The sequence below is a fragment of the Pseudochaenichthys georgianus genome, chromosome 13 (genome assembly GCF_902827115.2).
Source record: "Pseudochaenichthys georgianus chromosome 13, fPseGeo1.2, whole genome shotgun sequence".
Classification (NCBI taxonomy): Eukaryota; Metazoa; Chordata; class Actinopteri; order Perciformes; family Channichthyidae; genus Pseudochaenichthys; species Pseudochaenichthys georgianus.
In genome coordinates this window covers 24316019-24332217 of record NC_047515.1, presented here as the reverse complement: position 1 = coordinate 24332217, position 16199 = coordinate 24316019, and the positions used below count along the sequence as shown (strand labels likewise).

Here is a 16199-nt window from a genome sequence, read left to right as displayed (position 1 = left end):
TGTAACACTATCCAACGACTCGGACATCTAACCCATAAAATAAATGTAATATGCTACATCAGTGCAAAAAGACATTTCATAGAGGGTTATGTGCTAAATTAATTATTGGTTCTGAGGGTGTTCTTTACGGGCTCCTAGACATAATTCAGATGTTTTGAAGTCGTAAGCAGTTCCACCAAAGATTAAATAATTAATTGAATTTCCCTTAGAGACATCTGATCATTCTACTACAAAAGGAATAATAATTAAATACATACACTAATATAAATCATATTTTTCTATTATTAACAATAAATAATTTCCCCCTTGGATTTATCTCATCACACTCTTGTGGGGGCTTAACCACTCAATGGAACTGGACTAAATTACTGAACCATAAGAAGTCATTAAATGTTGTTTCACCTGAACCGCCTATCTGTAGGCGGTTCAGGTGAAACAACATGCACTGGTGCATCTGTATTAATATTCTCGTTATATATAATATAATATTAGTCACAAAGGTGCCTTTTCATGGTGCATTGCATATTTTGCTCATCTTTTAACTTCAACAATGGATATGAGCACTTCTACAGTACCACTTCTTCTGGTATTAATGAATTCACTTCAGTTTGTCTACACATAAATACAGAAACAAAGCAGCAGCAGACTAACACTAGAGCAGACCGACTGATGTGAGACTCCAGTAGCTCCTCCTGAACATATTTGCATGATGGCCGCACTTTGCATGTTGAATGAAGTCAGAGGACGGTGAGAAGAAGCACCCTGAACATAATTTCACTTAAGAGGAACTGCTTTGTTCACACAAATGCATCGCTGTGAGCAATTATGTGCATCTATTTCTCACTGTATTTCCTTTAGAAAACAGGAAAGAAGTTCCAGTAACTGTCTACACTATCTAGATTTAACCTTTACGTTATACATAATTGATAGCAATATTTATTAGAGTAATAAAAACAATAGGGCAGCTTTAAATGAATAATGCACATATCACATGCTCTCAGTTTGATGTGAGTATTTCCCAGTCAGCTATGGCCTCTGGCAGTGAACCTGACCATGAATGAGTTTGAACACTTGACATGTGGATTATAAACGGGGACTTCACTCCAGTCATTTCACGTTAACAGTATAGCACCTATCCTATTGTGGTTTGTCAGGGGTCGTTTTAACAAAGAACCAGACCCTGATGGAATACTTCAGAATGACAAAAGATCAGGAAACGTCAGATTAAGTTCCCACATCATCAGCGTCTTGCTTTGGATATATAGACGTAGAGGAATAGGCACCACCTGGTCATTATGTTGCACTGTACTTTTCATTCATCCTCCTGCTTCATTCACTGACTTGTTCCCACTTCTGTCACCTAAAAAAAAGGTAACACGAACCAAATGAGCGCTCTGTGTTCACCCGTCATACAAACAGATTCAACTAGAAAATCACCAACGGAGGAACGGCTTAAAGAAATGACCTCGCACAACCTTTCCTGTCTCAGCGGAGGCTCCGCAGATAAAACACCCCAGACCGCTCAGTGTCTGTGATGCTAACGCTGAGGTCAAACTGAAGTCGCGTCCCTCAGACTATCTGTGACCTGTGATCATATCCACTATACATGTAGTTTTCATGAATTCATGGACAGGATCATATAGCACTTCTTTTTAAATGAGACAACATGGGAATTTGAGTATAGCTTTGATGATAAATATACCCAAAGTACTGTGATATATATTTAAAGTACATCCACTGAGCATTCACTGCTACTCTCTAACTGCGTGGTTAGTGCTGGGTTACAATGGGTTAGCTTAGCTTAGCATAAAAGCAGAGTATGGGATCCAACTGGCTGGTATCAGCTCATGGTCTGGGCTTTAACCAGAGCAATCAGCGCAGACTTACAGAAGCCTAACAGGGATGAACACCCCCCACCCCCGTTTTCAATCTCGGGGCATTAGCCTACACGCAAAATAAATGAACACAACGAATTACAACTTTGCTCACATTCATAAGCAAATACGGACACACACATATGACTGCACATTTCCCTGATGAGATTAGTGGGAGAAAGAGAGAAAGAACAAGTAAGGGAGGGAGGGGCCGGGGACAGAGAGAGCTCACCTTTCCTCATAATAACTACGCTCACCTGTTCATCCCCTCACCTGAGGCGGGGGAATCACTCCCTCCCTCCTCCTCCACCCCCCAGAGATGGTCAGATAAAGCGAGTCTTTCAGCCTCAAAAGCACTGACGCTTAGTCCCAGCTCCCTCTCTCCCCCTGCAGCCCAGCCCTGAAACTGATCCAGGTAAGCTTTCTGATGGAGAACTTTCTCACACTCCTGTACCTGCCAATCACACACACCTCCCAGACAGACTGGAGAAATAGTGTGACACACACACGCAGTATGCATGCAGCACACACACTGAAGCGCACACAAAAGCAAACTGTACACAGATAAGGGAGATAATTGGCTCAGGGACAGAGAGTCTCACAGGTAAATAGGCTGATACTAATCAAGAAGAAGAAACCTAAGTCAAATGTGTGTGTGTGTGTGTGTGTGTGTGTGTGTGTGTGTGTGTGTGTGTGTGTGTGTGTGTGTGTGTGTGTGTGTGTGTGTGTGTGTGTGTGTGTGTGTGTGTGTGTGTGTGTGTGTGTGTGTGTGTGTGTGTGTGTGTGTGTGTGTGTGTGTGTGTGTGTGTGTGTGTGTGTGTGTGTGTGTGTGTGTGTGCTCAGGTCAGCAAGGATACATTAGGAGTGTGTGTGTGTTTTACGCTCTGAAGCTTCACCTGGGTTTTGTGCCATATTAGGAACATTATTACACCACAAAATGAGTCGAATTACAGCCACAAGGTCTTTTGCTGCCATTTCTGTGATATTTTCATTACGAGAAAGGAGTCAACCATGCTGTGAGCGATCAAAGGCTAAAAGAAAGAAAGATAGACTGCAGAAGAAAAACAGCAAACAAAGCCTCCGGAATCCCCGGAAAAAAATTGTGGCTCGCTCCTTCGTGTCCTTGCCAAGTCGCTTTATAGGGATTTGCTCTTACTGTAGTTTTTATAAACAAATTGCTGCAATGAAGAGTCCAGGAAATAAGTGACTAATGCAAGATGATGGAGGGATGGATTTTAAGACTTCAGAGCCCTGCAATATGGGATTATTTGGGTCACTCACTGCTGTTACTGTCCCTGACTTTCTTGATCTTAAAGCAACAAAACTATACTTACATGTATATATATATATATATATATATATATATATATATATATATATATATATGTAACAATTATTTTAATGATTCATTGATTGAAAAAAAGGGAAACAATTCTAGCTTTTTCTTTAAATAGTTTGTTTTGTCTGATCAACATTCAACAGTCAAAAACCCATTGAAGTCAAATGTATTATCATAATTAACTAAGATAAATAATAAGATCGGCAAAAACTCATATTTATAACGTTTTTACTGTTGCCTGAAATTAATCTAAAGGATAATCAATATAGTAAAATTACTTTCAGCCCAATGCATGTTTGTGTAAAAGATATTTATGAAACAGTACTGAATGATCAGGGGTGGATAAAGCACAGGTTGGCCTATAGTCTGCAGATTGGGTGGGGGTGCTCAAAGAGAAAGAGCCTAGGAGCCCCTAACCACCTTAATCTGTAAACAAAGCACAGAACACAGAAATAATTCATTTTATGGGCTAACGCCTTAATCTCTCCCTACTCCCTAATTATGTTTGTTTAAATGATTCCTGCTAACTGTGGGTACAAATCAAGAAAAATAGGATGAGGGGTGTCTGAAGGAGGAAAGAGAAAGTTGGATTGAATAGTCGATATCTCCCTCTTGGCAACTCTCTCCTCCGTTGTGCTAATGGGAGATGCATTGGTCTGCTCTTTGATGAGGACACAAGATGGAGCAGCCAGCAGCCTGTTGTTTAATCGAGAAGCAGATTGTTCGATAAGCCCCAAAGGAATGCAATATCATCTTATTTAGAAATTGACAGTCTAAACAGTTCCCAACTTGTTACCTTTGACTTAAAAAATAATGTACTGTGACCCCTCAGTTATTATTGCCTCACTGAACAAAATAGCTAATTTTGCTTCAGAAAATAGGTCTTCCTGTTCCATGCAAAAAGGTGTTAAATCGTTTGAGTCTGAACTCTTCATTGTTATTCCTGCCTCGCTCAGCTTGAGTGTATTGTTGTACTAGAAGCTTAGCCTGTTCCCTTGGTAACCATACTGATAAGGGGCAGTGCCCCCTGTACTTACTGGCCATGCGTACTTGAAGGGAATGACAATGTGTCCATTAGTCCCATCCTCTCCTGCTGCTCCTCCTCCATCGTGTCCTCGGTGGCGGAGCGTCTGGGAATTTCCCCCCAGGATCCCAGAGCTGCCCGACCCGAAGGTGCAGGTTCCAGAGGGGGCGACCCGGGCCTGGTACTCCTTGAGGCAGGCATGGAAAATAGTGTCACATTGGTCCCTGGCAGAGCAGCGCTGGCCCCCGCTGGCCTGGAGGTCGCAGCAGTCTCCCGTCTGCAGCAGTCCGAGGGGGTTCTGGTAGTAATAGATCTGAAGCTCGAACATCCCGACTGCACACACAGCCTGAGTCCAGAGAGGGGAGAGGGAATGAAAGAGTTACATTAATATGTTATTAACAAAAGCAGTGTGAATAAGAACTCGCTATTACGGTATGAAGGCTCTCATTAGTATGATGCAAAAGCAACAAAAGTAAAAGGTGATTTAAATGTGTTATTTGATGATTTGTTCAAATTCACGGCTATTTAGTGAAGTGTGCCTGAAATAGTTGCATCAATGGTGGCTAAGTTATAGTTTAGTTTTGGGTTATACAATGAGATGATATTTAAGTTTTGCAAAAGTTTTTTAACTGAAAAAATTGACAGAAAGTATTTCAGAAAGACATGAAAGCAAGTAGAACAGAAGCCAGAAGGGATTCATGTCTCTGTTTGACAGTAATCTTAAAGAAATACTGCCCCATTTTGGTTAATATGTTTGTGAGCAGATTTTTTTGTGGAAAAAATGTCAGTAGAACGGAGGATTCAAATTAAATCCTATTTTTATAGAGCAAATAGGTTCAGAGCACCACACACACAGTGAAATTAGGGTTCTGCATTAGCCGCTTTCACACCAAGTTCTTCTTCTTCTTCTTCTTCTTCTTCTTCTTCTTCTTCTTCTTCGGCAGGCCGCTGTCAACAACTTCAGGGCATATACTGCCATAGATAATAGGCTTGTTTGAGACGAGTGAGACCGAGGCCGTTTCTCAATCGCGAGGATTTTGGCTTCCAAGCCAATATTTCAAGGATGCTAAGTCATCGAGTGCCGCCGAAGGACTGTTCCAATCTCCAGCATACTTGGAATTCCACCGAGGCCGCGTCCTTGGTTTGGGGGAAATTTCGAGGCTGCACATGGGTAGACTTCGCGTCCTTAAAATCCCAACAATGCTTTGCGCACGGACCAATTTCAAAAACCCTTGCGGAGAATGGCTGAACCGACGCAGCACAGATTTAAATGTAAGTATGTAGTGGCGTAGAACATGTGTTGGTAAATATGTTACTTTGTTACATTTGTTTGTTATCACGAAAAATGTGTTGCGTGAAAGTAAAGCAAGTTCATAATTAGATAGACATCGTGAGGTATTTATTTTTGGTACAGTTTATGTTGAAACCGTTAGAGAGAGTGGCACACTTGTTAGCCTGTTCCATTCTTCTTCGTTTTCCGTAGCCGTGGCTTGGAAGTATACTTGCTTCGTTTCTGAAGGAAGTGACTTGGAAGTACGCGACTACCAAGACAGCATCCTCGCAAATGTGAAACGGCCCTACGCAGACCTGCACAATTGCGATCGCCGTCTTGCTAGTGCGTTGCATGATGGTTAGTCATTTTGTTCGACTTGCTCTGGAGGCTCGCCTACATGAGATGTTGAAATCTCGCAGGACAAAGACCCCACAGACTTGAGAGCGAGGCGTGGCGGCGCAGTTTCTCTCCATGGGCTGCGGAAGCAAAATGCTTGATGGGAAACGACTCGATGGTAACTCGAGCTGAGCGCTCATTGGTGGTGTTTACCCATGGCTACCCGAAGTCCCCGGCCGGAAGTCCCCGAAGTTGGGGACTAGCTTCAGTAGAAGCTGCTGGGACTGGGAGTCTTCCCAGCAGCTTGAAGCCTTCCGAGTAAATCGCGAGAAGCACCGACACCTCCTCATCACTCCACCGCTCCCATGTTTTATTTTGTGTTGCCATACGTTTGTCTCTCTCCGTTGGTGTGCTGGGCTAATGCTAATAATGCTAATGCGAGCAAATAAAATGGCGGCTTCATAAAAACTTTTCAGAGTTTTACGGGGCGTGGTTTGCAATTCACCCAGCCAATCAGAAATTGGAACCTTCCAGATCTTTTTGGTGTGAACGCAAAATCCCAGGAACTATCGGAACTATTCCTGGGAAAAGTACTACGGTGTGAAAGCGCCTCTTGTCTTTCTTTTTTCTCTCCACCTTTTGTGTCACCACCACTCCCTTCTTATTTCTCACTCTCCCAACCCAGGGGACGATGACACAGGGGACCCTTCTTCCCTTGTTTCTCTTTGTGGTAACAAGCTGTAATGCTCCTGTCATTTCTCGTTCTGTTATCAACTTTTTTTCTGCAGCGTTGCCATGCTCCTTTTCATCTGCCTCCCTTTCTTTACTGTGTTCCCTTACTGTTTGAATATGGGTGGAGTGAACACACATCCACACAGATTTAATAAGACCCCCAGGGAGTCTCGGAGCACAGGGGTCAGGTATGTGCGTTAATGCATGTGTGTAGGTGTGTGTGCTCCTCTGTCTGTATGTCACACTCACAGCAGAATTAAACAATGGCTTTGGCTTCTTACAACAACGGCAACAAAAAACACAAAACATGATGCCACTGTTATCTCCGTTTGCCACGAAGCCTCTATTGATGAATACATCTGAATAATTCACAGCTCTTTTTGGCATTCTGGCACAAACATTGGACATAATTATTGCTCATTAAGTCCAAGAATCAGAATCATGCATCCCCAAGTGGAGTTGTGCGCTTCATTATGGACAGTAATCACTAGCAACAAGCTCTTGTGTGTCCACTGCCCGACACTGAGCCCGAACCTCAGTCGCCCCATTGTGTTTGGTTAGCGTGTCCCACTCCTGCCCCTGTCCCTGAGCAGAGGGGGGGTGAGGTGGGAGGGGACAGGGGGATGAAGGGGGGTGAACCAGTCTACATCAAAAGGCTTGTGGAGATACAGTGGCGCTCATCACTCTACATCCTCCTTTCTTCCTCTCCTCCTCTCGGTGCCCGAGCCATTCCCTGCATACCATCATTTCAGCACTCAGTCTGACCAGAAAGAGAGAGAGGGAAAGAGGGAGAGAGGGGGGCCAACCCGAGGCTTAGACCGTCTCTGCAGGAGAGAGCTTTGGGCAGTTTGAGGTTCACTACACCCAAAACTCAGGGTGGCTCACAAACAAATCCTCTTCGTCTAAAGATATTCAAGTTCAGTAAGTGAACCCTGTTTCACTGTGAAAGACAGGTGGGACAGTGCTAAGGCAGTGCAGGAGTTAAAACAAGACCCCAGCGTTAAAGGAAGTGCTAAACACTATAAAAACACCATAATAAAGCATAATTTCTTCTTTCAAACAAAGTGCAACAGTTTAGGTAAAACAGTTGTAGAGCTGTAGTTCACATTACAGTCGCCCACATGGTACAGAGCAAACAAGCAGAATAGAAAGGAAAGCCTCTCATTTATTGTTTGACTGAAACATGCTTTAATTAAGTTTTGATAATCGATTTAAAATGTGAGAATTTTTTTTTGTTTTTTTTGTTGCATCAAGCATCTCAAATGTGAAACATTCCTGTTTTTCTTTGTGTTATATGCTAGTAGACTAAAGTGCTCTGTGTTCAGAATTATTTCACATTTGACTGGGGACTTGTATCAGCATGTATATTTTCTGACATTTTATTGATCAGATGATGAGGGAAATATTTACCCTGTTAAAAATGACAGGCTCTATTTTTTAGCACAATGATTTTCTTATTCAGCCGTTTTTTTAAATCTGCATGGCCAAATGAAAATAGATTTTGTAAAGTTTATTCATGTTGTCACAGTATCCCAAATCACATTTCACTGCAGATGTAAGCCTTGGATGTTGTAAAACTGAACAACAAGCAACATGAAGTGACCTCTGAAGAGTCAATAAGCTTCACTTATGAATTGTTCTATTCTGAGCAGGGTGTCCCCATTCACATGGTCTCTTGCGTTCTGTGTTAATCAAAAGTCCCCAGCAGCAGCAGCAGAGGATGCAGAGTGTTTCTCACTGCAGTGCAGTCAAAGAACGGAGGGAGTGGAGTGTGTTGTTCTTTAGCTGCGAGTGGTTGCAGAGGTGCAGAGAGAGCGAGACATGCAGAGCTAACCGAACATTCAACATTCACACGCCCCAGAGTTGATTCTACTGTGGCCCCGGGCTCCACACACACCCAAGACACAGATGCTGCACTGTTTAGAGAAAACATGCACACACACAGACTCACACACACACACTGGAGCACCTCTGGGCATGTTTTTGCTATTATTGAGTCCTGTCACAAATCATAGGCCTCCTGATCAGGCCAGCATGAACATAAGCTGAGAATTGCAAATCATGTTTTAAAAAAGACAATGCATCATCAAGCAAACGTGCTTGAGATGCAGAAAAATGCAGATGCATGGTATTCACTTATTAACCATGGGGTGTGGATGCCTGGCAGAGGATGTGTGGTGTGTAATAAAGGTGCTATGTATTCTCCAGTTTCCACTGAGGAGCCATTACAGTCCTTAAAAAACAATATCATTTAGTTAACAACACTGAAATTCACGAAATTATATAATATTATCTTATAGATTATTTAATGTGTGTGTCTCATCACAGAGTTGTTTAGCTAAACTATTTGTATCACTTTGTTATTTACACTCAGTGCTTCTAAAACAAGATTATAGTAGTGCTCTTGCTGCGTGGGATAACAGACAGCAGCGCACTGATACAACAGGTGGGCACAGCGCCATGTAGGAGCAGAATGAGGGCAACACAAAGAGGGAACAGACAGTGTGTAAAGACTCCATTATTGCCTGTATTCAAACAGCTGTGATAAGAAACACAGACTGAACTACAGGTAAAAGTCAGCTCCGGAGGTTTAAGTAGGCTACATGCCGCCAAAAATAGCACTTAATCGGTGGCTTACCTGGGGTTGTATCGTGAGCGCGAGGAGAAAAATCACAGTCCGCTGCAGGTGGAGGTGTCCCCGGGGTCGCTCACTCTTCATCTCCGTGATCTTTCCACTCCCGTTTCTTGGATAGAGCCGAGTTATCTTGTGCGCTCTTGTGCTCTCCATCCCTGCGTCAGGGGGTTGGGAGCCGTGCTGTGCGCTCTGGCGGTGGTGATATCCCCCTTCTCCTCCTCCCTCCCTGCGTCCGACCGTCCGCCCAGCTCTCCCCCTCTCCGGTCTTAAACCCTGCAGCTCCCGCAGAGCCACTTCATCGCGCCCAGGTCAGAGAAAACCATCCCCCAGCCACCGACCCACAAACACACACATGAGTCCAGGGTGGATCTCCACTGGGAATGGCACATGCACACACACGGCACATAAACACACGCCCCCGTACGCTGTATTCCTCGCACCACCTGCGTTAAGAGGCTTTAAAGGTCCAATCTGCCGGCTCACTTGACTTGACTCTCATCCCAATAAGCTCACACTCTCTCCCTTCTTCAAGCCTGATCCACGCGCAAAAACAAACAAAAAAGACACCCTAATACAATCAATTTGTATATCCACTCCGTGATGAGTGGGAGAAAGCAGGAACCCAAGTTGCCATCAGAATGATTCCACTTTGCCTGTTCTCATCGAAGCGGCTGGTTGGTAATTTGTTAACTCGATACGAAGCCCGGCGGCGACAGTCAGTGTGGACAACAATGAGAGCGAAAGAGAGAGAGGGGGGATAGAGATATATAGAGAGAGAAAGAGAGAGCATGGAGGGTGTGTCCTGGGGCAGGCAGGGTAAATCTGTCTTTCAGCTCTTGTCGGGATGGTTCCCAGTGCGCACCAATACGAGCTCTCTTTCTCCCTCTCCAGTTTGCGGACCAACCCAAACTTTTTTAAAACGCCTATGTCACATTTACTCATGGGATTATCCTTAAAGCGTTTCAGTTCCCCTCTGTGGGTTTCTGTTTCCTTTCTATCTTTTGTGCCACCTCTCGGGTCCCTCTTCTCCATTTTCAGACCTCCGCTGTCCCCGGCTCGCTTCAAAGCACCGCCGTGCCAATTAGGGCTTTTCACAGATTGGCGCAGGCTCGGGTGGCCTCTGAGTGGGGAAGTTTCTATACGCGACTAGTTGAAGGCATTCATAACAGCTCTGCTACGGATGGCAACATGTAAGTTATTCAATCACAAATATGGCCTCCCATTAAGCCTGGGAAATAAACAGTAGGCCTATGTAAGCTTTAAGTAGAGTTTTTGCCTGAATATGTTAAGCGTCAGGACACATGTGGCACAGCACAGGTACCTGAACGCACCAAACCTGCAGCTCTGATATTTTATTAAATGATCGTCATATACCCACATTTATGATTAGACTTGTTGAAACAGCTGCCAGCCTGCGCTGTACGCACATGCCGCTGCTTAATGATGCCACAGACTATATGGCAGCTCAAACATATAAACGAGAATTGTAGGGTGAGTACTTTCACGGTCTCTTGGAAGTATTTCCCACATCCAGAGCTTGTCAGTTGTATCTAATATTTCTGCACAATGTACCTTCTTCATGGAGGATGATATCTAATGAGATGCTGCCTCCCTCCTCCACATGCGTGTTGCTCAAGAGCTTCCCTGACAACCGCTGGTGTTTCCGCGGCCCTCTGCCGTGACCCCGGAGAAGAACAGAGAGGGCCCTTAAGGAGCTGCAGGGCTCATTTGCATAGTGGGGCAGTGACCTTCAAACACGAGCTGCATTTTAACCATCCATCCAGAAACAGACATTAGTGGGTCGGCTGTCTGACTGTAACCTAAGAAATACCAAAGAAGAATCACCTATATAACCATACACCTGCAACCTCTGAAATCCCTGAGAGGCCATGGCCTGCGAGTGGTGCATTTGGCACCATCTAATGGTCATATTGTACAGGAGTTTTAGGATATAATTCATCATGGTCTATGGCAGTGGTTCTCAGACTTTTTCCGTCAGGCCCCCCTTTGGAGAAAAAAAAAAGTCGGGGTCCCCCCAACACAAATAGTCACTTAATGGTCCAAGTTAACATGTATTAATAATACATCAATATGAACGTGAGCATTCCTTTCAAAAACATAAATCACTTTGCTAGAACAGTGATAATAAAACAATGCTCCATAAGTCTGTGTGCTCAACCAATACGTTATAATACTTTGCAAACTGTGCAAAAAAATGAAAAGAAAGAAAATGATATTTGGCAAAAAAGTGTCTTATCACAGCATTAGTGGCTGCAATGAGCCTGTTTTGCACAGCACATTTCTTCAAAACGGGGTTGCAGGCTCAGTGGCAACGCCAGAGATTTTCTTTTGGGGGTGATAATAATAATAATAATAACTGAGATTTCTATAGCGCCTTTCAAGGGACCCAAGGTCGCTTTACAGGAATAGGGCAAGCACAAACAAAACAAAACAAAGGTCAGACAGACAAAACAACAGATCGATTTAAGGGCCGAAAGCCTTGATGAACAGATGGGACTTGAGGGCCCTTTTGAAGGCGTCCAGTGTGGGGATGTTGCGAATCTCCGCAGGGAGAGCGTTCCAGAGGGTGGGGGCTGCCACACTGAAGGCTCTGTCCCCGAAGGTTCTCAGTTTGGTGCAGGGGGTGGTGAGCAGGCCAGAGTCTGAAGACCGCAGGTTCCGGGGTGGGGCATGTGGGTGGAGGATGTCCGATAGGTACTGGGGGGCAAGGGCATGGAGGGACTTGTAGGTCAGGAGGAGGACTTTATAAGTTATGCGGAACTTGACCGGCAACCAGTGGAGGTGGATGAGGGTGGGAGTGATGTGCTGCCACGGCTTTGTGTGTGTGAGGACCCGAGCTGCACAGTTTTGGACATACTGGAGCCTGTCCAGGGTTTTGTTGGGAACCCCGAACAGGACACCATTGCAGTAGTCCAAGCGGGTGGTGACAAATGCATGCACCAGGGTCTCGGCAACCGACTCCGAGAGTGACGGTCAGAGTCTGGAAATGTTCCGCAGGTGGTAGAAAGCCGATTTGGTCACAGACTTGACGTGGGAGTGGTAGGAAAGGGTGGAGTCGAGGATCACACCCAGGTTGCGGGCTTCAGGAGATGGGGAGATGGAGCAGCCGTCGACCTCAAGGACGAAGTCACCAACCTTCTGGAGCAGTGCCTGGTGATGGGGTAGCTTGGTGTTTCATAGAGGGTGCTCAAACATTTAGGGTTTCCCATTAATGTACCGGTCGCTACAGTACAGAATTTTCTACTGCAACAATCCCCACCCAAATACACAGTGTACCTGCGACTGTTACAATGAATGAAGGCTCGATAATCAGTTCGCCGCATATAGGTGTAAACAGGGGTAAAGTGCTATTTTTGTGGAGAGTGGACCTAACATAGGTGGGTCCATGGGCATGTTCCCCCGGGAAGATTTTTTTTTTTTAAATATTGAAGTTAAATGCATCAATCTGGTGCACTTTGAGAGCAAAATGAAGAGATCTATGGATACATTACTCAACATCCATATGAAACAGAACTGTACGCAGATTTACTTTTTCTTTATGGATATTTTACAAATCACTCCCCTTTTAAACTGTATTCTTGTTTTACTGTCATAGTATTTCATAACTGTTTTTCATTTTTGTATACCTATAATGATCATATAAATGTGTGCCTCGGAAATTTGTTTACATTAATTAATAACCGTTTGAGACCCACTGACATAACTAATCTCAGTGGGTAATCTAAACACTGAGAGTCCTTTACCTCACTGAGCTGAGGTTATCTGAGCCTCTCAGTCTGACAGGCGAGAGTTCTCCCTCCATCTTGTTGTTGAAAAAGCTCCTTATATCTGTTAGCGTAGCTAGCTAGCACCAGATGCTAACAACAATCTCCGGTACCGGTGCTCGCTCTCTCTCTCTCGCTCGCTCGTGCACGCACACAAAATGGCTCGTTCCACACACACACAGAGCCAAGCTTGAATGAAACACAGAGACCCAGACGTACTTGTACTATACTAGCATATTATTTTCGAATCAATCATTTTCAAATTACGAAATTCACACATAAAAAAGACATACATTTCTTGGGGGTGCTATAGCTATCCTAGGGGGACCTGCAGCACCCCCTAGCGCCCCCCTGACGCCGCTTATTGACCTTCCATCCTCAAAATGTACATTACACACCTGTGTCCTACAGCGCCCTCATAGGTTTCTAAGTGTAACTTCCACCGGCCATGCCAAAAATAGAAAAATAACAATTTGTCTTGACAATTTTTCCTCCTGGTCTCTGGTGCCCCCCCTGTCATGCCTCTGCGCCCCCCACTTTGAGAAATACTGGTCTATGGTAAAAGGCTAGCAATCCACGTAGCCTATGTATGTGTGTTGTTTCACCTACTCACCAACACCGGAACAGTTGTACAGTGTGTTACGATGGAAACAGAATATTCAAAGTAAACCATTGGTCCAATCTGTGGAGCTCCACACACACACACACACACACACACACACACACACACACACACACACACACACACACACACACACACACACACACACACACACACACACACACACACACACACACACAAAACTGTGACGCGCTGGGGGGGGGAGCCTCGCAGCGGCGAAACTGTGGTCCGCTTACACTTAGATGCGTGGCGTTTGGGGGTGCGGGTGCTAGTGGAGCCTCGCAGATGGGGGTGCTGCAGCCCCCTCAGCACCCCCCCCCCCCGCCGTTTAGGACAGAGTGAATACACATACTATACAGAGATGCTGTATGAGAAACCAATGTGAGTTTGGAAAATTGCACAATATAAATCTATTCTAGTATGGAATTATGATCAGAAATGGACATGACATGGGACCTTTAATATAAAACACTCAATTACACGTAGCTCAAATTCATACTTAACCTCATTTAATGTGCTTACTTTCCGCATAAGTTAAACAAACTGCCTTAAAAAGGGGAATATAACCAACAACGCTCTTGACATAGGCCAATAAATGTCAGAAATCTCACAGAAGCAGATATGGACTGTCACAAGCTGATTTTTGATCTCACTCCCACGCATAACCCACCGGATAAGTAGAAGTTGCCTTTCAGTCCTTGCAACTGAGAGATCACTGTGTTGGTGAATGGGAAGGCACTAGGCGTTTTGCCAAGAGCATGGGACTGACACACACACACACACACACACACACACACACACACACACACACACACACACACACACACACACACACACACACACACACACACACACACACACACACACACACACACACACACACACACACACACACACACACACAGCGCCCTGGTGGCTAAGGTCAGCACTTTCTCAAGGCAAAATAAGGGAGTGTGGAAAGGCTTGGGAAACAACAGAAGAATGTGCATTTCTGTGTACCATTGAGCTGACGTGAAGACAATTACTCAGGGCACAGTTTAAGTCCACGACAGGGAGGCCCTGTGTGCGCCGGGCACAGTTAATAGTGCGAGGCTAAATTAAGCTTTTCATGCCCAATTCACACATCACTCCGCCCCACACTCATGAATCCAGCCTTTGAGATAGTGGTAGGTAGTGGTAGTGGTCCTTATTGGACTTTAATTACTGGTGTGGGACGGCCTTTGAGATACACTGCAAAACACACAGCAGGCATTTACTAATTGGCAAACTCAAACAATTGTAACCATTTGCAATCATCAGATAGTTGTTTAAACACGATTACTAAAACACAGTGCGTCAGTGCCTAAAGAGGCCTAGCGTCATGACCATAAATCAGAAGTGCTTGCACTGTAGTATTTCGATCTTATGCTATGAATACCTTTTGTTGCTCCCACTGCATTACAAAGTATATTACTGCCATTTTGACTTTATCTGACAGCTTTAATGACAGCTTTAACAGATTATCATTTCCAAAATGAACAGTGCCTAGCATTAAAAACAACAATCCATTTAAACACGATCCTATCCCATTTTTTTTAGATAACACGTTAAATGTCCTCAATTCATTAAAAACATTGAACGTTTTTAAATGATTCATCAAATATGATCCAGTAAAATAACCCTGGCATATGTCAGGCTACTTATCAAGTGAGCAGCTCAAGCATTTATAACTGAATTGATTTAGAGAGAAAAAAACATTTGTCCTGAATAACAAAAGGATGAAGGAAATACTCTGATAACCTTTTGGCAAAGCCTGATGGCCCATGACCAGTCTGAAAACAAATAAAGAACCAATGAAACATGATTGTTTGTTTAGTAATACTATGTATTCTTCAAAGCAACTTGAATGGGAACCTTCATTGGTTTGCTTTAAAAGCAGGAGGGATATAATGATTTGTATGGAGGCCCATGAAGCTCTGAACAAAGTGGTTCGATTTTGATTGCTTCCTTAGAAAAAAAATCTAATTTATATTATCCATTTATAAAGGCCCAAGTATTTCATTGTCTAGAAAATATAACATTTGTGGACAATGTGGGAGGCTTTCAGACCGAGTCCAGTCTATGACTTCAGTGACATGACATTGGTGTCCTTCTCTCCATCCCTAAATGTGTTTGAGTCCATTACGGATTATTAATAGAAAACAACTAGATAATCAACTTATCCCTACAGGAGGACATAGTCTGCCATTTAATGTTATGTACATGAACAGTAATTTCCCCAAATAATCAATACTATGTGGCTAAATATGTTTGAAAGATGTTGCCTGGAATAAAAAGCCTATGCATGCATGTAGTTAGCAATATAACCTTTGCAATAAAAACATATTGCAGGCCACATACATTTTCAGCCAAATTCATGACAGCAGGGAAGTGGGCACAACACTGTTTAAGCGAGGTCAAGCCCAACCATTCTTTTACCCACCTAACCCTGTGCAACAGCCCTCAACGTCAGAGGTAGAAGAAAGTAGGTTTGTAGCACCATCTATTGGCTTAAGAAGAAGTCCAACTGAAACATAAACACATGAATAGGTGAGGCAGAG

The 16199-nt window shown here is 44.0% G+C and overlaps 1 protein-coding gene across 2 annotated transcripts in view; it reads right to left on the bottom strand.

Moving 5' to 3' along the window:
• LOC117456898 (protein jagged-1) overlaps window positions 1-9958 on the bottom strand; it is a 42162-nt gene extending 32204 nt beyond the window's left edge. For both annotated transcript variants that reach the window (XM_034096760.1, XM_034096761.1), the window contains exons 1-2: window positions 9217-9958; window positions 4251-4583 (exon numbers count right to left, since the gene is read on the bottom strand). In XM_034096760.1, the coding sequence (XP_033952651.1) occupies window positions 4251-4583; window positions 9217-9366 (483 nt within the window). In that variant the 5' untranslated portion in view covers window positions 9367-9958. The remainder of the gene's footprint in view (window positions 1-4250; window positions 4584-9216) is intronic.
• Window positions 9959-16199: the final 6241 nt, after the last annotated feature.